This window comes from Microtus pennsylvanicus, chromosome 16 (assembly GCF_037038515.1).
Source record: "Microtus pennsylvanicus isolate mMicPen1 chromosome 16, mMicPen1.hap1, whole genome shotgun sequence".
In the NCBI taxonomy this organism is placed as follows: domain Eukaryota; kingdom Metazoa; phylum Chordata; class Mammalia; order Rodentia; family Cricetidae; genus Microtus; species Microtus pennsylvanicus.
Window position 1 is genome coordinate 49,196,615 of NC_134594.1, and position 23,549 is coordinate 49,220,163.

General features: G+C 46.7%; 2 protein-coding genes across 12 annotated transcripts in view; one reads left to right on the plus strand and one right to left on the minus strand.

Moving 5' to 3' along the window:
- Lrba (LPS responsive beige-like anchor protein) overlaps positions 1–10,481 on the plus strand; it is a 478,393-nt gene extending 467,912 nt beyond the window's left edge. For all 5 annotated transcript variants that reach the window (XM_075950353.1, XM_075950356.1, XM_075950355.1 and 2 more), the window contains exons 54-57: positions 363–464; positions 3,335–3,531; positions 5,629–5,780; positions 9,361–10,481. In XM_075950353.1, coding sequence (XP_075806468.1) covers positions 363–464; positions 3,335–3,531; positions 5,629–5,780; positions 9,361–9,451 — 542 coding nt within the window. In that variant the 3' untranslated portion in view covers positions 9,452–10,481. The remainder of the gene's footprint in view (positions 1–362; positions 465–3,334; positions 3,532–5,628; positions 5,781–9,360) is intronic.
- Positions 10,482–14,320: 3,839 nt separating this feature from the next.
- Dclk2 (doublecortin like kinase 2) overlaps positions 14,321–23,549 on the minus strand; it is a 121,872-nt gene continuing 112,643 nt past the window's right edge. For 4 of the 7 annotated variants that reach the window (XM_075950362.1, XM_075950359.1, XM_075950360.1 and 1 more), the window contains 4 exons: positions 21,671–21,767; positions 21,070–21,150; positions 20,074–20,190; positions 14,321–15,531 (listed from right to left, as the gene is read on the minus strand). In XM_075950362.1, the coding sequence (XP_075806477.1) occupies positions 15,331–15,531; positions 20,074–20,190; positions 21,070–21,150; positions 21,671–21,767 (496 nt within the window). In that variant the 3' untranslated portion in view covers positions 14,321–15,330. Of the gene's footprint in view, positions 15,532–17,223; positions 17,382–20,073; positions 20,191–21,069; positions 21,151–21,670; positions 21,768–23,549 lie in introns of those variants that run through there. The other 3 variants (XR_012908034.1, XM_075950363.1, XM_075950361.1) reach the window with 3 other exon arrangements.

Sequence of the window (23,549 nt, forward strand, 5' to 3'; positions counted from 1 at the left end):
AGGATCAGATGGACAAATGTCTGAGTTGTTGCCTTAATCGAGCTGTGTGATGGTTTTTGTGGGTTCATTCTAACCAAGATCCTAAACTTGGAATCATCTGTCTACTTGAGAGGCTCATTAGATTTTGCCATCTTTGTCTCTGAGTTGCAAACTGCTGTTGCTAGATAATCACATAAGGGTTCTTGAAATTCAGAAACATGTAAAATTCAAAATCAAACAGTAGCAAAGTTTGGATCTAGTCCTAAAATAAATTGTGGTCAAATTGAAAACTCTGCAGGCTTCAGCAGAGATAATAATCGACACCAAGTTATTAAATCTTTATACACTGGGGTTGATTTGTCTATTTTTTTTCCTTGCTAAAGGTGAGACCACCACTCCTCGGGCCATTCTCACGGGACATGACTACGAGATTACCTGTGCGACCGTCTGCGCTGAGCTGGGGCTGGTGTTAAGTGGATCTCAAGGTAAAGTTATGTTTTATACAAATGTTGGATCCTCTTATGATGTATTATGAGCAGAAATGAGGTTGACTTCTGTTCTCTAAAGCTCCAGTCTGTAATGGTAGCCACACAGAACTACTTAGATATAAGCTAACTAAAATTAAATGTAATTAAATGGCACGTTCCATGTTATCAGTAGTTACACTTGGGGGTGGGGTAGAGGGGCCCACATACAACCAGAATAGAGGTAGAACATTCTGACCAGGGCCAAAAGCCAAGTTTTAGCTCCCTAGTCTAAAGGAGTTAAGATACTCTGTAGACAGCAGCCAGGAGCATCTTTGTGTGTTTATTTCTCTGATCTCCAGTAAGCTGAATGGAAACCCTGACCCTGCCTATATTGAGTATGCCTGCATTTAGGCCATAGCATGTGTAGAGAGGTCAGATGAGGTGTGAGAATTGATTCTTTTCTTCCATCATGTGGGTTCCCAGGATTGAAATCAGGGCATCAGATTCAGCAACAAGTCCCTGTACCTGCTAAGCCACCTCAACAATCCCTGACCCTGCTTAACTTCCAGATTTCAGGACTAGGCAAGCCTAGAATGACAGATACTGGAATGGAAAGGATTTGGTTTTCTGGATGCTTCTGCTGCTATCACTGTCTTGTATTTAGAGATATAGTGAGTGCTCCTTCCTAGAGCATGTGCAACAAACTGAGATCCTCCAGCAAAGGAGCTGTCTGCAGTCCGGCACCTCTCTATCCGCCATGACAGTCTGTCCATGTCCACCTCTCCATCCGCCATGACAGTCTGTCCATGTCCACCTCTCCATCCGCCATGACAGTCTCTCCATGTCCACCTCTCCATCCGCCATGACAGTCTGTCTGTGTCCACCTCTCTATGCTGAGAGCAGAACTTCTGTCACTTGTGTATTTTAAGCTCAGAAGACCAATTATTTGAGCCACCATAGCTAACAAGGAAGAGCGAATATTTAAAGCAGTGGAAAAGTAATTGACTTCTTAGATCGTATCTAAGCCTTAAGATTAATTACTATTATAGACCATCCTTGTTTGCACAGTAAAATGCTGTGCAAACAGAAATCTCTTTTAATTATTCTTTTAATTATTTCTTTTAATCATTCTTCTATGGTCTAAAATTTTTTGTCAAAAAAAAAAAATCCAGGCATGGCACAACCTTTAATCACCCAGGAGGAAGAGGCAAAGGAAATCTCTGTAAGTTCAAGGGCAGCCTGGCCTATACAGCGAGTACCAGGACAGCCAGGACTACATAGTAAGTCCTTGTCAAAAACAAACTGAAAAATAAAAACAAACTCAGCCGTGTATAATCATGTTCTTGTGAACCAGTTCTCAGGAGCAGGTGAACAGTGCACTTTCTAGTCCTGAGTGCCTAAGCATCTTTTCTGTGCCTTGGGGAATTGCTAGTCCTTCTGTTGTGCCAACTTCTAACTTCTCTTTTGTTTATGAGTCACAAAATACCCTCTGGGCTTCCCTTAATGTAAGGCTTTTTAGATATCATTTCTTCTGGACATCATCAATTTTGTTACAGTGCTTTCCTGCGTATGCCAACAGTTCCCTTTGTTCATTTCCTGGCTGCACATCTAATGTCTTGGCAGCATCCGAATCTGACTCTGTGCTCTCTACATAAAACTCCATTTTATACTCATCTCTCTATTGAAGTTCTCATTCCAGTACCCTTTTCTGGTTATCTACTCTTATAAAATGCTACATGGTTATCACCTTGAAACAAGGAGACAACGCAGACGCTATGTTTGCTGTCTGGGTGTGAGCTGAACAATACATACTGGTTACAGATGTACCGTGCTCACTGTGATGTGGGGGCTTCCAGCAATGCTCAGCTGCTATTAACATAAGGGTTCCTGTACTGAAGAGCTAGCTACAAGTGTGCTTTGTACAATTGCTGTGATAACTGGAATTTGAACTGTGTTGTTGTAGTGTTACTTAGGGAGTTGTACCTAAAGTTTATATATGCTGGAACTGCAAAACTAAAGACATGACTGATATGTTGGAGAACACCAAACACGTTTAACTCTTTGGTGCCCAACAAAAGCAGAGAGTCATCCCTTGCAAAGGCATTGTTGTCAGTAGCCATGTGGCCAAGTGTAAGGCAGGGCACAGACCCCTATCCTCTCCATCGCTCCACACCTACCACACATTTTTATTTCCTTTACTTTGCAGAAACAAAAAGGCTCTGGTGTGTGTGTGTCCAGGGTGCCCCTGGGGAGTTGAGAGTGGCAGAAGTCACTGCTTTCTTTAGGGACTTGAGGATATACGATCGCTCCATTTAATAGTGGCTGAAGGAACTCAGTGTGGATTTGCAGCTTGGAAGATGTTACCAGGGCCTCCATTCAGGAGTGAAGCTGTAAGCAGTGGGAAGGAAGCTGCCCTGGTCGGCTGACTCAACACAGTCTGCTCTGTCTGGGCTGGGTGCTGAGGAAGGGATCCCATGTGCCTGGTGGCAGCAGCATTTGCCTCCCAACCTCCCATAAAGCTGCTCTAGCATCAGAAACTCTTCCTTCTGGACTTCTAGCTTCTCCCCACTCGTGTCATTATGAATTTATAAACTTCCTGTCTCTGAGGGGGAGTGAGCATGTGCATCTTGGCTTCTCACGACCCCAGGGGAAAGCAAGAGCTGGCAAACATAAAGACAGGATTTTGCGAAGTAGCTGACAATGACAACTTTCTGAGGGCTGTGTACAGCTGTACCATGGTACCGCAGCCCAGCTAATCTGTCTAGTTTCCTCCATTCACCGATACTGGGGATTGAACCCAGGGCCTCATGCTTACCACTCCCACAGAGCTACACCACCCGCCATGTCTGTTTTCATTACATCGTTTTTCTTCTTGTTCCTCTTCTCAGAAGGGCCATGTCTCATACATTCCATGAATGGAGACTTGCTAAGGACTTTAGAGGGTCCTGAAAACTGCCTGAAACCAAAACTCATCCAAGCATCAAGAGAGGGTCACTGTGTCATCTTCTATGAAAACGGCTGCTTCTGCACCTTCAGTGTGAACGGGAAGCTGCAGGCAACCGTGGAGACTGATGATCACATAAGGGTGAGTGCCACAGACTCTGCAGATTCCCAACTTTACTGGGAAGCTTGACTGGTAAGGGGGACAGATCACTGAAGAAACCTGGTTTTGAATAGCTGGGCACCTCTTTCCCATGCCAAAGGGTCATTAGATAGCACTCAGAGGATAGGATCATGGATATGGTCAGCTGTGGGACACCAGTCAGTGGCCACTCCTTGGAGATGGCCACAGTGCAGCCAGTGGCCATCAGCTTGTGAAGGGAGCCCGGTGACTTTCAGTAGTCCTACAGTTCGTTTCTTTTCTCTAAGACTTACTGTGCACCAAAGCTAAACTCAGCTCTACCTAAAGCTGGTTTCCCGTCACATCTGAAGATTGTACATCCTCTAGGTCGGCAGCTGATGGCTGCCCTGACATGCTGGAGAGCTGGGCACATGGCAGGAACCACTTCCCCTCTGTACGGAGTGTTAATCTAGTGCACAGCCAAGGTCCTGCTTTGCTTCCAACACCTTAGAGGTCGGGGGAAAGAGCCAGGGTGTTCTTTGGGGGGTTATTTTTCAAGGTCCCTTCCTTCTCACCTCCAGGCTGCTTTGTGTATTATGGGATGGGGAAAGCTGGGGTGTCCTGTCATTTTCTAAAACGGGAATAGAGGTGCATGTGACCCATGTACAAGGTCACTTCTCCCCTCTCCTTGCTGGTTGACTGAGTTTCCTCCACCTCAGACGCATGTGCTCAGGCAAACTCACTCTGCTTTTATTTCTCCCTTATTTCCCATCATCTGCCGTTTAAGCCAAGTGCACATCAGCGGCTTCTCCCTCCTCCTTTCTTTACAATAATAATGTTGATAATCTGTCATTGTGAGCTGCGATTATATTGTCAGCTACACTAATAAATCCGTAAAAATAATTTGAAGCCATTCACTAGCTGGAACAGTTTCCATGGTGTTCAGTTAGACCAAAGGCTCTGGGAAGAGCCTCGAGGCAGCAGCAGGGGGGGCTCCTGTGGACTGTTCACATCACTGGCTCCCCTGTACCCTGAAGCCATCGTTTTTTCCCCTGTGAAACTCCCTACTGGATTTTAGGCCTAAACAATCCATTGCGTTTCCCCAGCATGCCTGCACTTTATCATTCTAACTTGTAAGTGGCAACCATGTGATTAAAGCGAGCTAGCCTAAAAGGGGCACTCTGTCCCAGGCTCCAGAGAGAGACACTTTACCAGCTCACTGCTTCAGGAGGAAAGCAAGGGAACTGTGGCCTGGAACCCCAGATCTCCAGAAATAAAAAGAGTCAGTCACCAGCACAGACCAAAACCAGGCAGCATGGCCACCTGAGTGCTAATCAAGGTTTCCCACCTGCCTTTGCTTTGATGTCATTTTGCTCACCGGCACTTTGGTTTAAAGATACCACTGTGCATTGGCTGCACACTGTACAGGTGTTGTAAAATGAAGAACTTGGATTTAAGTAGGCAGTTCCTCCAGCAAGACTACATCATAAAGGTCTAGCCACCACTTCCCCCGAGAGAACTCCTTTTCTCTCTTCCCCAGACTGTTTAAGATGTGGGCATCCCCAGCAGATTGCTGTGGCCTGTGGATGTCCTCAAGCACTGGTGTAGCCACAACACCCTCCAAAACACCAGGGCTGAGTTAGAGCATCCCTGGGGCCACTTCAGGTCCCTAGCACAGTAGACCTGGATGCTGAAGAGAGGGCTGAATAAGAGCTGGTGAGCGGACAACATGGTAGCCTGGGGCCTAACTCCCCAGGAAGTTTTGGCTCTCAGTGGCATTTCCCCCACTACCTTCAAAACCCAGCAGGCCTAGGGAAGGTACAGCATCTGCCAGTGCCCGCCCCCACGGCCAGGCCAGAGAAGGCAGTAGCCCCCATACAGGATGGGCATGCTTCCAGGGAGCATCTCCATGTGCTGGTTCTACCCCACAACACTATAGCGTTTCCTAACCATGTCCATTTGACCTCTGACCAATGGCAGCCCTTCCATAATTCAGGGTCCCAAGAACCACGGATTGCTTCCAATGCCCCTGCCACCTTCCCAGCCCACACCTGGGCTGCTGTAGCAGTCACAGCTAGGCCCACTGCCTTAGAGCCATGACGGACTGTTGCTGTCTCACAGGCCATACAGCTGAGCAGAGATGGGCAGTACCTGCTCACAGGAGGAGACAACGGCGTGGTGATCGTGCGGCAGGTGTCTGACCTCAAGCAGCTCTTTGCCTACCCAGGCTGCGATGCTGGGATCCGAGCCATGGCCCTCTCTTTTGACCAGAGGTAGGTAACAGCGGAATCCCGATCTACCATGGGACCACTGAGCACTGACAGGTGTGGAACTGTGGAGTCCTGGGGTCATCTGCACAATCCAAAGAGCTAACAATGCACGAGTGTCCAAGCACACTTTACAGTCTAAGTTACTGACGGCTCTTAGATGAGACGGGCTCCTAAAAATAGGATTTAAGCCACAAATGCTCAGAACTGCCATAAAGCTTGTCAAATATTTATGTGGTGTGTGTGCACATAGTGTGTTCACCTGTGTAGAGCTTGCCAGTCGCCTAGACTAGCCCTGGCCTGCTCTGGGGGTCACACTCTGCCTCTTGAACGCTGAATAGAAGTGCTGGGGATCCAAACTCTGGTCCTCACACTTGCCCCCGACCAAGCACTTGCCTCACCTAGCCCCAGCTTTTCTTTAATGTGTCTTTAGCAAGATCTTCAAGAACTGTACATATGGTGTATATAAAATACCTCTTATCTTCACCTCTGGAGAGATCTGACTTAATGTCCTCAAAGTTCCCAAGTTGTAAATCTGAGAAGGATGCTGTTTATCTAGCAACTTACCCTCAAAATTCAGCCATTTCTTTTAGCTTCCAATTTTTGTTATAGCAGCATATGCGTAAAACTTCCCACCTGAACCACTTCTGATGTACTGTTTCGTGGCATTGACCACTCAGCATGTTCCCACCTGAATCTCTTCTGGTGTACTGTTTCGTGGCATTGACCACTCAGCATGTTCCCACCTGAACCACTTCTGGTGTACTGTTTCGTGGCATTGACCACTCAGCATGTTCCCACCTGAACCACTTCTGGTGTACTGTTTCGTGGCATAGAGTGCACTCAGCACGTTGCAGCCGTCATCACTGTGCCTCTGTAGTCTACAGAACTTCCCATCATTCCAGAGTACCCACTCACCTAGTTCCACCTCCCCTACTTTTGCCCCAGCCCCTGCTCACATCACCCTGCTTTATCTGTGAGTCTGCCCTTTCCAGGTGCCTCCTGTACACAGAAATTGACAGGGTCTTTTTATAGCTGCCTTGTTTCACTTGGTAAGTTTTCAAGGTTCCATGTTCTATGTCAGAATCCTGATTTTTTTCTTAGATTGTTATGTGCATATTTTGTGTGTCCATCCATCCGTGTATGGGCTCCGTGGCTTGTTTTTATGCATGTATGGTCTGGTGTCAACAGTGGTGTACAAATGCCTACTTAGTCCCTCTGGGTCTATACGCAGGAGTGGAATTGAGGGTCATATGGTAATTCTGCTACTGATATCTTGGAGGATTCCTGAACTGCTCTACAGTTTCACACTCTGACCTTGTACATGTCCGCATTTCTGTCCAGTGGGCTGTGATGCTCTCACGAATTTCAGGAACAATTTTTTGCCTTCTGTTGTTTGTGCTTTTGCTGTCTCTTAGGAAACCACCACAAATATCAGTCATGAATGCTTCCTGTTTTCTTCTAGCTTCATTGTTAAGGTTTGTCTTATTCTCTGTTAGTTTCACTTATGGTGGGGCACTGTGATCTGCACACACCTATCCCTTCCCTGGGGATGGTCGGATCCTGCCGGGAGCCAGTTGACATCTCCCTTGCTCCTTCTGTGTCACTACAACACTACTCTGTACTAAGTTTTTAAAAAGAGTCCTCTAATTTTTCCCCCTTTTCTGGATTTTTCTTGGCCATGGAATAATACTGGTGTGTAATATTGTTTAGTGTTGTCTGTTTTTGGCTTTGGTATCAGCAAAATGGTAAATACCAGAAGTGTTCCTTCCCACTTAATTTTTTTGGAGGAATTTGGAAACAATTGTGATGATTTTCTTCTTCTTCTTCTTCTTCTTCTTCTTCTTCTTCTTTTTTTTTTTTGGTGGTTTTTCGAGACAGGGTTTCTCTGTGGTTTTGGAGCCTGTCCTGGAACTAGCTCTTGTAGACCAGGCTGGTCTCGAACTCACAGAGATCCACCTGCCTCTGCCTCCCGAGTGCTGGGATTAAAAGGCGTGCGCCACCACCGCCCGGCGATGATTTTCTTTAAATTTGTAGTAGGATCACTCCACCATGTGGCCTACAGCTTTCCTTTACTAAGTGAGCATCTTTCAACCTTATCTGAGCTACAGAATTTGCTGGGTGCACAATTGTTCATAATCTCTCATTACCTTTAGCTCAATTTGTATCAGTTCTGCAGATCTCGAGTCCTAGTTTGATTTCTTGCTATTTTCTTAAAATATTCTAGCTTTGGGTTTAGTTTACTCTTTTTCTAGGTCATTAAGGTCTAAAGTTAGGTCAGTAATATTGTTTGCTTTCTAATGTGTTTGTACCTATACCCCTTCCTCTCCTCTCTGCCCTTGCTGCCCTGTGTTAGTGTGGTTTCTGGTTTTTTTAGATACAATTGTTACTGTTCATGTATATGTATTTTACAATTTTCATTTTGTTACTCACTTCTGGTTGTTATGAGTATAAAAGACACCTTGCATGATTTCACATTAAATCTTGATCCATGCTTTATCCCAGAAATTGTTCCATGTGCATTGGCGAAACAAAAGTGTATTTTGCTTTTGTTGGCTTTGTGTTCAGTCTGTGTGGTTTGTGATATTTTGAGGTTCTTATCCATTTGTCTGGTTATTCTTTATGTTTTTCAGTGTAGGGTATTAAAGCCTGCAACTGGCTGGCTGATCATGTATTTCTCCCTTCCCTCTTGTGTAACATTATTCTTGGGGCTCAGATGCTTAGTGTGTTATAGTAACATATATAACATATAGTAACATATAGCATTGTCTCTTGCCACGGTGCTTTTGTTTTAAGGCCTCCTGATATCAGGGCCTCTTAAACTCTCTTACTATTACTGCTTGCCCGTTTGTTCAATTCATTTGTTTTTCTAAAATGAATGTCCTGTATACCACATATACTTGGGTTATCTCTTTTAATCCATTTGGCCGGTTTAATCCATCTCTTTACGTGTAATGACTGGCTGTAGAATTTGTTATTTGCTGATTGGTTCGGTTTGCTGAAAGTTTGCCCCTCATTTTCCCTTCTGTAGTGATAGATTGTAATTTCCAATTTCAGTAAGAATTACAGGAAGGCACTGAATGTAATGTGCGAAGAACTGGCCCTGACCAAACTCTGCAGGGAAAGGGCTCAAGTAGCAGAACCACCTCTGGCTGCTCTACATCTGTCCCTGCACCACCTTCTCAGGATAGGGGGGCCAGCAGCTCCTGTCTCAGCAATCACCACATCAGGTCACTGGGTTAAAAGGAACAGGTGCTTACCCAGAGGTTAAGGGTTCCCGCCCCCAAATTGGGCAGCAATCAGCTTACTCTTAAATTCTGCGTTGTCAGAAGCACTAGCTCTGGTCCTGGAATGTGCATGCTCCCTCCAGTGGCAACTGCTCTGCAGGTTTTCCTTCTGATTGTGCAGGAAGCGTGGTTTCCAGCTCTGTGGAAATGATCTGGTTCACAGTTCAGTGAGTCTCTGCATACTACAACGGTATCTACCCTTTCACAGAGCAATGCCCCACACACCGAGGTTACTTTGTCTACATTTCAGTCACAGCAGAAAATACAGCCCTGTGACCCCATTTCCATCCTCCCCCCAGGTGCATCATTTCCGGCATGGCTTCAGGAAGCATTGTTCTGTTTTACAACGACTTTAACCGCTGGCATCATGAGTACCAAACCCGATACTGATGGAGACAAATGTACCTTGGTCCTGTTACAGGTGATCAAGGAAGAACTCTGAACATCATTCTATAGAAATAGCTATCACATCTGAATGTAACTTAAATTTGCTTGAACAAGCAAAATATTTTTAAAAGTTAATTGCTATTTTTGTAGACTTTGCTTGACATTTTGGGGGGTGGGAAACAGCAAAGCAGAAAACTGGCTGCTGGTTTCTGTAGTTTAAGAAAAATCTATATTTTTAGTCATAATGAAAAGTCTATTTTCACCAATTATGGATTCAGATGGTGGAGCCACAATCCCACCAACACTAATGATGTTGTGGAAACCATTTCCCATTTATCTGTAATCTTGAGAAATATGATTTTAGCAATAGGGAAATGGGTTCTGATGCTGGGACAGGGAGTTTTCTGTACTGGTGTCCTGTATTTTTCTAGACAATTGTGCTTCTTCAGTGCTGAAATTTCTAGGATTTTAATAGTAATGTTTAAATTATGACAAATGTAATTTAAAACATCTCAGTGAATTATTTCTATATTCTTCTTCAAGCATGTGTTAGACCTAGAAAATTATGGTTTGGGGAAGGCTATTTTATTTTACTGTATGGTAAACAGCAACGATCTAAGTTATAGCAATCATAAAATATTCACTGCTTCTTCTGGTCTGGCGTCCTCATGGCACAAGGTGAAAGGATGGAAACCATCTTGGGCTTACAACCAGTTTTCTGAGTAAGTACCAAAGCCTGCCCAAGGTCGGTGCCCTGCAGTGAGGCAGAGCCAGGTGGGGCCACTCCCTCACGACCTCAACCCCCACCTTCCTGGCACGAGATCAGGGGCTGCCAGGGACTGTGCTATCCTCTATTTGTTATGAAACTATCTCTACCTTCCTTTTGATTAGCAATTTATACTAAGAAACAATGTTATTTTGGTGTCATATAATTCTACTTTTTTCTAGTAGATTGCTGTATGGAATTCTGTGAAAATATTTGAGAAAAGGTCTGTATTACATAAATAAATTCTTTGTATGTTGTGAACTTTAAGTTGAAACTGAATTCTGTCTTTGCTTCTTGTACAGTTTCCCTGAACTTCTCTTCCCCCTATACATTTTGATGCCCTCTTACAGCAAAGATCTAGAAAAAAAATCAGTTTGACAAAAAAAAACAAAAACAAAAGACAAACTTGTGCTTAAGTTGTTGGAAATGTCTTTTTCACCTAACATGGACAGGATAGCTATTCACAAAGAAAATGCCACAGTGGTTCTGCTAGTGTTTTGAGTAGTAACCAACTAAAGAGACTCCCCTGACAAAAAACAAGAACACTGTCTCGTGCCAAATCTCTGTGTCTTACTGGGACTTCCACAACCAAACAAAGGCCCCTGAGACTCAACAGCATCTCACAAACCATGAAGAAAAACAATAAATAGCAAACACGGGAGCGGGAAACGCTGAGTTACCAGCTAGAGGTTAACAGCAGTGAGCATTCACTTTGGAAATAAAGGAGTAAGGTAGAAGAAAAGCAACTGCATCGTGTCCAGCAGGACATGGCCTCCTGGAGCCAGGCAGTGGTGGTGGCGCACACCTTTAATCCCAGCACTCGGGAGGCTGAGGGAGGCAGATCTTTGTGAGTCTAGGCCAGCCTGGTCTACAGAGCTAGTTCCAGGACAGGCGCCAAAAACTACAGAGAAACCCTGTCTCGAAAAACAAACAAAATGAGTCCATTGGCATTTTTCTTGGTTCCTGTAAGCATATAAAATCATTATTTAAAAACTCAGAGCTAGCCATGCATCATGGCTGTGGAAGCAGGCAGATTTCTGAGTGCCAGTACTACACATAAAAACCTTGTCTCAAAAATAAGTTAAAACCCCAAACTAAACTGAAATCTGAGGCCACTCTTGCTATGTTGCCGAGACTACTGTTGAGCTCCTGGGTTTGTGCTGGGGCTGTAGGTGTCTGCCACCTTACGAGCGTCTTCACAGTGATCCTCACCCTGCCCCTGGCTCCCACAAACCAGAAACGCAGCACATCAGGCTCTTGTCTTGAACAACACAGGGTGTCTTGGCTTTCGGGCAGGCCACATCCTCTGAGACAGAGAGTCTCGCTTCTCCGGTTAGGGAAGATGACACCCCAGAAGCCACTTCCAGTCTTCATGATCACATGTGTGCAACAGGAAGCAGATCCTTGCCCAAACTAAGCTTCTGAGCAGTTGGACAGGGCCTGCAGGAAGAGGCGGCTGCCCCACAGCTTGGACTTGGAGCACTTTAACCCAGATTCAGCTTTTGCCTCCACAGGCTGCCAATCAAGCTTCCCAGATCAGTCCATGCAGATGAAGACATCCTGATTGACCGCTGTCCCACAGGAGGCCTGCGAAGCAAAGGCCCAGCCCCACTACCAAGAAAGGGCTCCTGCTTAAGCGCATGGCAAAGGTGAGGGGCTCCATGTTTTGCTTCCCCTTGGATATGCAGTGCTCCAGTAAAGTAGAAAACACGGCACACCGTGACCTGCCATCTAGGCACTGCCAGGAGTCTCCACACTGGAATCCGACTCATTTGTAGTTCTTATGCATCAACCTCAGACTCAAATCCAGGGAAAAAACACGTCTGAAGCCTGCAAAAACCAGTTCCTGTAGCAGCAGGACACCAAGCCGTGTGCCTTGAGTTCTAGCACCTCAGGGTTTGTCTGATTTTCCTAGCAATCCCTCACATGCTCTCATCTACAGAAGTGCCCTGACCTCCCAAGGCCCTGCACACTTTCCCGGGGTGGCAGGTGAAGATTACTCGGTAAGCAGCAGCCGGTGCCATGCCTAGGACAGTCACAGAGTTAGGAGTACCCATTTAATTTCACATCACAGAGCTTTAACCTCCTGCCGTTACTTCCCATGAACCTGCTTCACTTAAAATGACAGGGCCCTTTTACCTGCCACGCTCATCATGTGCCAACAAAAATGGATTCACCTAGAACTAATATTAAGAGCCATGGTGTATCCATGTGACTTCAGACTGGGATGGACTGTGACTGTACTCTAGACCTCAGACTCACACCACACAAGAAGGTGAGGTATCACCCGGTTCTTAATGATGCTGACTACATGCTGAAATAATACTTTGGACATGTTTAGATGTTAGGGTAAATAAGATATGCCACAAAATGTACTTTACCTGTTCCTTTTAAATGTTTTAATGTTGACACAAGTGGTAAATATTATATATTTCCACGGGATGGTAAACTGCTGTAGTATTTTCCACAAGACATTAATCAGTCCTTTTTTTTTTCAATATGGTTACTCCACCCCACACTGTCCCATCTCCTAAGTCACATATTACCATCTTAGCCACGATAAGATTCTGGGAGTTTTACCAAAGGTATTTAATGAATACATGGAACAAACACACTTCTATGCCCACCACCTTTTGCAAAAGGAGGCAGAGACAGAAAGGGGCGGGAGACCCCTCAGCTGTGGAGGACATCAGGCACCCACACCATTGTGGAGGACATCAGGCACCCACTTCCCACGGTGTCTGTCCACTTGTATTCTCTGCCATATTCCACGTTTAAGTCTCTTCACACCGACTCCCTCCTCGGGGAGAATGAGTCTGAACAGGCATGTACCATTCTCCCAACAGGATCTGAGCAGCCACAAATAAAGTACCTGTATTTAATTTGGAGCTTGAGCATAGAATCACAGCTTCTAAGTGTTTGCGCAGCAAATGGACAGAGGAACCGTGTCTCAAACCTTTGTGCGGGATTCTCCAGCTTCACCGCCTGGATGGACACCGCCCCGCAGTGGGGCACAGCCGCAGGCATCCACCCCTCTGGCTAGCCAGGACCGCCTAGGGGCTTGTTCCTTTACCTTGTGTTCTCTCTGTTCCGGAGGGAAAGACTGAGAGGCTTCAGCACCTGTCTGCCTCCCACAGGACGGTCAGAAGGACACATGCTGACACGGTGAACACTGCCCTTGGCTCACAGTCTTTAGCTCACATTAGGAGCACTGCAGCTGAGGAGAGGGAGGCAGCTGTGGTGTGAGCACAGACACCCTGTCCCACCCCCTGTCCCGTCTCCTCCTTCTGCATTAACTCTTCCCCTCTGAAAATGACACAGCCACAGGCTATGAAAAAAATCTTGTTTTTGGTGCTGGAGAGATGGCTCAGAGGTTAAAAGCACTTACTGTTCTTCCAGAGGGCCAGATGTTGATTCCCAGCACCCATGTCTAGCAGCTCACAACTGTCCAGATTCGCTGCTTTCCTCTGGACTCCCATGGACAATGCATTTGCATCCGCACAGACAGGCATACACATAATCTAGAATAAATCTGTTTTTAAAGCTCGCTTTTTAGCCAGTTAGTAGAGAGATGCATGAAGTGTTCTAACCCCGCACCTCACAGTGCTTCTGATCACTTCTTCCTCCTGTGTCTGCTACAGCTCCGGGCTGGGTGGGACCCAGCTGTCTCATTCCCTCAGCAGTGTGAACGGGGAGATGCAGAGCCTGGCCAGGGATTTCAAGCTGACATTTGTAAAGCTCCAAGGAGATGACAGACAGATGAGCAGAGTCATAAGCAGAAAGCAGAGCTTAACAAGAAAACCTGGAACTTACAAGTCAGAGAAAAGCAGAGTCCCAGCCAGGGCTGGGATGGGAAGAGCTCTTCCAGCCCACTTTCTATGAGCCCCAGCTTTCCCATTATTGTCCCTAGCTCCTCTCTAAACGACTTGCTTATTTTGGTGTTTTGGTCATGAGTCCCAGCACCTGTGATCACATACACTTCAGCCGAGGCAAAGATCTGTGCACTCTTCTGGTAGCGGCCCCAGACACTGGCCCCTAAGGGCCTGGACCAAGGAGAGGTGCCATGCACTTTCTGAAACAACCACACAAAACCTCTGCCCACCCCATGGCTTTCCGAAGAGGGAAGGATTTATTGCAGGTTGGGGAGACCTGGAGAATAACAGCGAGAGTGAACTGTACCCATTTAGAAGACAAGCAGGTAAAACAAATACACAGTTATATACAATTATTAAAAAGAGTAGGGCAATGGAAAAAAGGAAAAACTGCCAGCAGCCTTCCGGAGGGTTGGTCACAGGACATTCAAGGAGCACCATGCACCCCAGTCCCCGCTGGGTCTCAGCAGACCTGCCTGGCATTCTGCTGCTCTTGCTCTCAGAGGCGGAGGAAGCCCCAGCGATGATGCAGCCGAGCTGATCCTGCTCTGCCAAGAGCTGCCGCACATCCCACTGAAAAGCCACAGGCCACCTTCATGAGTATTTCTTAGTACACATAGGGAAAGTTAGGGGAAACTGAGGGCATGTAGGTCTGTGAGCCCTGCACCCGAGTCAGAAAGGAGCTGCTTTCTGGGGAGTCAGGGTGCATTCCCTAAGTCAGGAGTACCTCTCGGGTACTCATTTCTTCTGTTCAGAAGCCGGGAGCCTCAGGCCCCCTATGAAGAGGAAGAGGCCATGTTGCCTCTCACAGGACACAAAGAAACAACCACAGCTGTGTCCCCGTGAGAAGGGAGCGCTTGGAGAATCCTTCAATAGGAGAATCTTCGTTCATCCAGTGAATTTCTATAAAAGAATGTAATTCCAGATAAAAGTTGCACATTCGCTGGGTAAAGCGGCCAACTGTCTACTCAACTAGAAACGTGGATGATTTAAAATAAGTCGCTCATTTTAAATATGTCTCCACAACTGACATGGCTCAACATGGCCAGGAACTCGAGCGGGCAGAGCCCCAAGTACATGAGACCATGCTGAATACTGGCTCCCGATGCCCCAGTCCTGTTCCCGGGCAGTGACAGAACATGCCAACAATCTGTCAAAGCAGCAGTCAGGAGAGACAGGCTCTTTCAGAAAGGAGCCGGTGAAGCCTGGTGGAAGAGCGCAGCGTGGGCCTGTCTACACAGAGTTCAGTCTCGGTGGCGGCGCCAGGTCCCTGCCAGATCACAGCCAGAGGTGGCTGGGGGACTAGAGGGCTTGGGAGACTCCGGTGGGGGAGGGGCCTCCTGGCCTAAGGAAGGGACTGGCGAGCTCTGCTCCCTCGCGGGTCTGCTGCTGTCTTGACAGTGCTTGCTGCAGAAAATCTGCCCCTCTTTATCTAGAGCCGTGTTCTGGGGAGAGAGCAGCAGAGATAACACATGACCCAGGCCGGGCTCCATAACACGGGCAGGACCAGAAAGCAGGACTCGGCATGCACAGGACACAGAACAGAAGAGGAGGAATACACCAGGCCTTAAGTCTAATGGGAACTGAGCCTCACTCCCACCCCTACCCCACCCGCCCTTTGCCTCTGCCCTTATCATGACCTTGCTGGTAGCTGGACACTGGCCTGCAGGAGGTGGCCTCAAGGGTCCTGGCTGTGAGCTGCAGCTGATTCTGTCTTGCCCACACCTATACCCAGGAGTCTCTGCCAGCTGCTGTAGTACACTTATGACAGGAAGTTCTTGTCAGATATATGGCCCTTACATGTCAGAAATAAATATCTTTACAACCACCTGGCATCTGTAATATGCCCAGGAATCCACTAGGGATCCTCCATGGTATCTTTGACTGCCTCTCTCCCTATGAGGGGGCCTGCACCTGCTGGCTCATCCACTAACCCTCTCAAGGGATGGGAGGCTCCTCGAGGAAAACACTTCCTTCTGAACCATCCTGGGGATACCCAGGCATGCAGTCTTCTTTGCCTCACTAGAGACTGTGGGCTCTAGGAGCCAGCAACTGCCATGTTACTGTGTTACTAAAGGTGGAGAGACTGCAGGTGGTCTTGGGTACCATCCTCGTCAGGTAGGCATTTTGCAGTCCCCATAGGCAGGGAAATGTACAACAACACTTTTTTTTTTAAAGTGGGAGGGGGATGGAGAACAGAGCAAGTGGCAAGGCTCTGGGCTGGGTCCCTCACGGCTCCTGCCAACCTCAAGCTGAGCCATCACTACCTTCTGAGGACTGTGTCAGTTAACTAGGTAAGTGGGTAAAGTCTGGCCTAGAACTTAGCTCCTGAGCTGCTGGGACCAGGCCGGCCACTCTGCCCCACCAGCACCTACCAGACAGGCAGCGCTTAACTTCTATCACACTTTCTCCTGGCTGGAAGAAAGTCACAACCCCTAGCTATTTCCCCTCTTCTCTTCTGGCCGAGAGAACATGAGCGTGCAGGCAGAGGGAAGCTGGCAGTGCAGTGAGTACATACCATGGCCTTGGACCTAGGCAGGGGAAGCAATGCAGCAGCGGGAGAGGCAAGAAGGGAGAGAAGCAGGGACAGAAACTAGACTTACTTTCAACAGAAGCAACACGATTCAAACAGTCTTGTCTGCCTTAAATCGGGAGTAACCCCAAATCCCTACCGTCACCCCAATGTTCCTGAAAGCAAGCTTTGCGCCCCCTGGGGTGGAAAGAGTGTACTCTGTCTGACTTCTCTCCCTCTGCGAGACCATGGTAGGAGGTGTCTTGTCATTCCCTTCTCTGCCACAAGATGGCCCCTTCTGTTCTCTGAGGCTTTGCTACCTCCCACTGTCCGTCATCAGGGTGCTGAGGACTGTCAGGGCCAGCGGCCTGAGTCTCTCTCCAGTACGATCTTGTTCTTATCCTGCAGGCTGGCTGACACACACTGCCTTACTGATAAATGCAGCTCTGGACAGCACAAAAACCTCAGGAAGACACTCATCCCTGCTTCACCTGTGTAAACGTCTGAGCCCCACTCTGAGGAGGAAAGCAGACTGACAAGCTGAGAAGGCTAACACAAAGCTCCCCAAAGCGTGCTGGGCTGGGCTGGCCAGAGGACCCATTCCAGCAGGAAGCTGAGGGTCAAAAGTCTGAGACAAGCATGCAGCTGGAAGAGGGGCTGAGAATTAGGTGTGGCTCCCACGAGCACAGTGTTGAATACCAGGATCTGCTTCGGGAATTCCCACAGCCTCAACTGGGGAAAGAACGGAACTCTGTGAGGTGTCTCTCAGACTGTCAAATCAAACTGTCAAATGAAATGTAGACAAAACATCAACTTTGGTTTCTTTCTCCTTTATGATCAGTCCCTACCTTCTCATATTTTTCACTGGAACTTCGGGTACCTACTTTGGGGAGAATGCTGGGGTGACAAGAAGGCCCCCCTTTTTTAAGTTATGCACAGAGGTCATTAACAATTCAGCCATAAAACACCGCTCTTCTGCTACTGAGACTGCATATTCAGTGACGGCAAATTAATGCCAGAGACAGGCATTCTCTGGTAGTTTAAATATAAAAATAATTTAACTGTCCTCAGGGATGCCTCAAGGTACAGTCATTCTATGATAGAGGGCCCAGATGTGACACACACGCCCTACCCTGCAACCACAGCTAGGCCCAGGCCCAGCCCTGACTGGGGGAAGGACAAACAAGAAGCCTTCAGCTACTTTTGGGAACAAGTCAAATTTGGCAGGCTGGCTTTTGAACCACTGAGAACAGAGGCTGCCAGAAAAAAAAAATCCCAGCAATATCTCCAGTAGACTCTGAATGCAATGATACCATCAGCAGCTCCTCGGTGCTCACAATCTGCAGAGAACCTGGTTTAGCTGGATGTCGCCAGCATGTGCCAAGTAGCTCCTGCACATACATCACACAACTGTTATACAGTCACCTTCCCAGGATTGTTCTTTCACAGGACACCCCATTACAGCCTGAGGGTTTGACATCTGACTAACTCCATTAGTAAGAGGGAAACTGCTATCTGCAAGTGCTGAGACATTCTCTGCATTATCATCCAGAACACAGCTTACACTTAGCCTAGGGAGGTCTGTTATTCATTCTAGAACCTCAACTGAGCGTCAGTGGTCAGAAGGCAGCCCTAGGGAGGACTGTTATTCATTCTAGAACCTCAACTGAGCGTCAGTGGTCAGAAGGCAGCCCTAGGGAGGACTGTTATTCATTCTAGAACCTCAACTGAGCGTCAGTGGTCAGAAGGCAGCCCTAGGGAGGACTGTTATTCATTCTAGAACCTCAACTGAGCGTCAGTGGTCAGAAGGCAGGGCCCAGGCCTATGGCCATTGATTCGAGTGACCCACTGTATAAATTTTCCTACAGGGTTGCACGGCTTACACATCTTAGAAGATTAGAAAGCTAATTAACATATGATATGAAATTTTGATTCCAACAAATTCTCTTAAAGATTCTCTACCATACGCTGAAATTGTATATTTTGGGAGATTGTTGGGGCCTACACACATGCTAAGATCACACACACTGGGCACCACTAACTGCACCCCTAGCACAAATGCTGATTCTGAATGGTTTTCTTTTTCCATTTACACAGAAGCTGCCTACAACACCATGCATGGCACAGATGCACACTGATTCTGCTCATGGGGTAGGACTCAAAATACAATCCCTGGGAAGGGTCCTCCTGTTGCCAGCTCATCAGTGATGGTTTTTTTTCAACTCAGTGAAGCCAGAATTCTGTGACATCTCAGACTTTCTCAGGTTTTCAGTAAAACATTGCTACAGTGGAAAGAAAAACCGTAACTCTACTCTTTCCGTCCTGCGAGACGGCACAAAGTCCAATTTGTAGACTCGAGCTATGCACGGGAAGACGGAGCACACAATTCCAGCATGGTGCATAGGAAGCTGCAAGGACAATGGAAGGGGCCTACCAAATGAACTTAGCCTCCCTGGAGGAAAGGAACGGCATGTAGGAGGTGCTTAACCAACTGCAGAGTGGTCATGTCTGTAAGGGGTACAGGCAGTGTGTGCCTTCTGGTCATGTCTGTAAGGGGTACATGCAGGGTGTGTCTTCCGGTCATGTCTGTAAGGGGTACATGTTGTATGTGCCTTCGGTCATGTCTGTAAGGGGTACATGCAGTGTGTGCCTTCCTGGAATCCCACATTTTCCTGACGTTCCTAGACTGCATGGGGCAGTGAGAACAAGCCCTTTTCCCTGCAGTGTGGGAATACAGAGAACCTTTCCCGGGTGGCAAGAGGCTGCTCTAGAAGGCCCACTGCAGGCACCAGCCCCTCAGGAGAGGGTGACTCCCCTGTCTATGCCCCTGGCCCTGCTGTCTGCTGTGAGCGGGGAGGACAGCATGGCTGCTGCTGGAGATGCCCTGGCTGAGCAGCAGGTGGGAGATGCTCAGAGCCACTCCCAGCCCCGCTTCTCAACAGCTCAAGCCTGGGCAGCCAGAGCTGAAATTAATGACCTCGCTTGTGTTTTATTTTTCTGTCCTATATTTTCTTTTGGTTTCCCTTAATGTTACTTTTCATTTTTGTTCTTAAATACTTAGATATGTGGCCTTAAGTATTCTGGAAGAAGTACAAAAATTGGGTCATTGTTACTTTTTTAGATAAAATTTTAACCATGAAAAATTAATTTTTTAAAAAAGTATTCTTTTATGGCTTTAAAAATACACCAACTATTTTTTTTTAACCAAACATTGTCTTTAAAAAGTGAAATTTGTTAGTTTGGCTGTTTTTTTTTTTTTTCTTATCCCAAGTCCGGAAGAAATCATGTCAAACAATCATAAGCCTGGAGGAGGCAGGGCCTTCACATGCCAGTCCATCCTCCCATGAAAACAGGAACATGGAAGACACCAGCTTCCATGAGCGGAACCCCAACTACCTAGCTCAGACGACAACTCCCGCTGAGCAGCCAGGCAGATGCCCCCAACTCCCTAGGCAGAGCTCGGCGTCCCACTTACCATGATAACAGAGACCCCGGTGGTGGTGCTGTTCTGTTTGGGGAGCGCATTATTAAAGTGCTGTTTTAGTTTACCTGTAACCTCAGCTTGCATATTATTCTCCTGGGGTGCGTCATCCTAGAGGGGAAAAACCCAAATACAGTTGACGCTGGATCCTTAACACTCCAACTGTTCAACAGCTACCACCCTCCCCCCACCATCAACCTAAGGCTGTCTTCCTAACAGGCTCCTCTTAGTAAGAATAGGAGTTCAGTTCTTTTGAAAGTAATTGTTGCCCCTATACAGAGCTCCATCCTCAGTGTGGCAGAGACACACAAAATCCTGTACTGTTACTCTGCATGGCAATGCGCCTCAAGCCTTCAGAGAGATATTACGCCATCTCCTCTACCTCTGAAGCAGTCAACGATGGCATTCCTCCTCCAGTGCAAATCTAACACAAGTCGTCCCACGGAAATATAAAAATGAACAGTGTATTATTTTAATCAAGAATTTGATTAAATGCCTTGCTGTAGCTCCGGTTACATGGCAGGCTGAAGAGGGAATGTGCCTTGAGCCTAATGTTTGACCCATTTCTTAAGACCATGCTACATGCTCAAGGCTCAAACTCAATCCCCAACACAAACGTCCTTCAGCTGGTAGCTTAATTCTCACATAGTTGTGGCATCTCCTCTACCTGTCACTCAGCCCAGGATGGAGGAGGTATCCAGTGAGTTGCCCTCAAGTTCACCATGTTTGCCCTGAGGGGACATGTGATGAGCACCACATCTTCTCTGCCACCTCTGGAAGAGACTGTCTCTCCTTCCAGACCACAGAAAGACAGACACAGATGGGGGCTCTGGTACCAGGTACCTTCTCCCAGCTGCCTAATCATTAAAATAAACATTTCATCTGCTATACAAGTTAAATGCTCGTCTATGTCCGTGCAAAACACATGGCAAGGAAGCATGCTGACCACACAACACGAATTCATTCATTCCCTGGAATGTGGGTACTTACAGACACCCAGGGGTGACTCAGAATTTCTCCTGCAGTGCAGCGAGCTTCAACATTTACCTGAAGCATTTGACTAATTAATTCCTAGAAAGGAGAGAAAGGGGAGGAAAGGGAAGGGGAAGAAGACCACAGAGGAGAAAGAGGGTAATTCCAGCATAAATACAGAATCAAAAGCTAACATAGCAGCTCAGCCACTGGAGCACGGAGCCAGCTCCCCACACTCTGAGTGATGTGAGACAATGTCAGCACAGTACACGAGAAGTCTCCCTTGAATCTGCAGGAACTAAGATTGGCTCTCTTAAGACTTCCGGTCTTTATCTTCACTCCACAGTAGAATATTGCAATATTTTCCCTTTCATCACTTAACTTATTAATTCATTCTCACATTCTGATGAGTACCCAACATACAGTTCTTTTTAAAAAGGCAATGTTTATAGAGATTAGAAGAGTAATCTAGTTAGGGACTTCAGAGACTATATATACTGTAGATCAAACTTACAAAAAGACCACACATTAAAAGTCAAGTTTCTGGAGCCCCGAGCTGGGGCTGCTCAGCCCCACATGCAGGCCCTGCAGTGTACACAGGAAGAGCCCTCTACAGTACCTTGGCGGAATCTGTAATGTTGTCCCAGTAGGGGGCTGGAAACTCGAGTTTCCCAGCCAAGATCTGGTCGAAGAGATCTTCCTGGAGGTTGTTCTCACTAGTGAGAAGGAAATAGAAAAAAGAATAGGGTCACTAAGAGTCTGAGCAACAGGAAGAAGTCGAGGCACTTGGCTTGGGTGTCTCATTGCTCAGCTGTGTATCATAGCTGCATGGTGACAGCAGACGTTTCCTTCTAGACAACGAGCCAAAGGATCCTTCCTAGGCCTGGGAACCCAAGCCGAGTTTCAGTTTAAAAAGACGGAAAAGTTTCAGCAGCGGATGGTGCAAATGGCTGTGTACTCAATGCCCCACAAAGTGTGCGTATAAATGGTTAAAATAAAAGCCAGGTGTTGGGGCATGTCCCCGCAGTACCAGATACTTGGAGAGCTGAAGCAATATTATCACTTGAGCCCAGAGGTTCAAAATCAACCAAAGTAACATAGCCAGGGCCCAACTCCGGAAGAAAAACTAGTGTGTGTGTGTGTGTGTGTGTGTGTGTGTGTGCATATACACTGTATATCTTCTCTATACACATAAGATATAGATATATATGTGTGTACATATATGTATATAAAGGAGATCTTTATACACATGCATACATACATGCATATATATTACAATAAAACCAGAAATTACAAATAATGGAAACCCTTGGGAAAGGATGGCAGTTTTGTCATTGCTCATGCCTCTAACAGTAAAAAAGCAGCCTCCACTAAACCTTTCTTTTTCCACTTATTCAATAAAACACCAAGATTATTGAAAATCAGATGGAGTTCAGAATCTAGATTTTAAAAATGACCTTAATTTGTTCCCCACCACAATTCAACTTTCTTTGTGCTCGGTCTCAGAAAGAACATATTCAGAGACGCTAGTTAGGCTTTCTCAGTCAAGGCAAAGCACCCTGGATGCTCTCAAGTGGGGTTTTTCAACCCGTGCAGCTTGGCCCTTCCGCAAACACATGGTGTCTAATAAATGCTGGCACTCAACAGTTGATGCAAGGTGCCAGTGACCACACTAGAGGGAAGGATTTTGGATGTGGGGTGTCCCCACATGTGGTGAAGACAGGACTAGAAACAGGAAGCATGCTTAGCTTTCTTGGTTCACCATAGGCCCCAACAGAAAACTTAGAATATGCTGTTAACATTAAAATTAAAATTCAGGAGGACAAGTCAGGAATCACCTGGAAAAAGTGCAAATTTCTTAGAATTTCTCGGCCATGCTTTTAGGGTTTGGGTTTCCACCTTCTCAAAGGGCACAAAGCATGGAGTTCTTAGAAACAGATCACTTAGGGTGGTACCTAGAACAATAACTAGGTCTGTCTCATGGCACGACTGCCTGTTAGAGTCAAGGGAAGCACTTGTGAGACACCTGCCGGTTCACACTGAAGGCCAAAGGTCATCACTGCTCGCCGGGGAAGTGAGTGCACACACAGTGGTCTCTCTCCTTTGCCCTGCTGCGATCAGTTCAGTGCTCCATAAAATGAGTGAAAACCACACTGAGGAACATAGTGGGATTTTACAGTTATAGAGCACACCAGACGGCGTTAGAAGAAGACAAAAAAACCTACTCTCAAAACTGTTCCTATTATTCTAGTCACCTCCCCTGGTAGCTTATGTTGACTTGATCATTTAGACAATACAGAGCTAAAAGCTGGAATCCATCTGCAACAGCCATGTACAGTATCCAAGGACTCAAGCAATACAGCCGAACTCAGCAAAAAGGACCGTAGAGTGCTAAACAGTTAGAATCTGGCCCGAGGAGCAAGGCTGTCAACCACCAGAGCTATGCACCCAGTAGAGGAGCAGCCCCTGCAGACAGTCCGTCATGGTACAAACAGCTG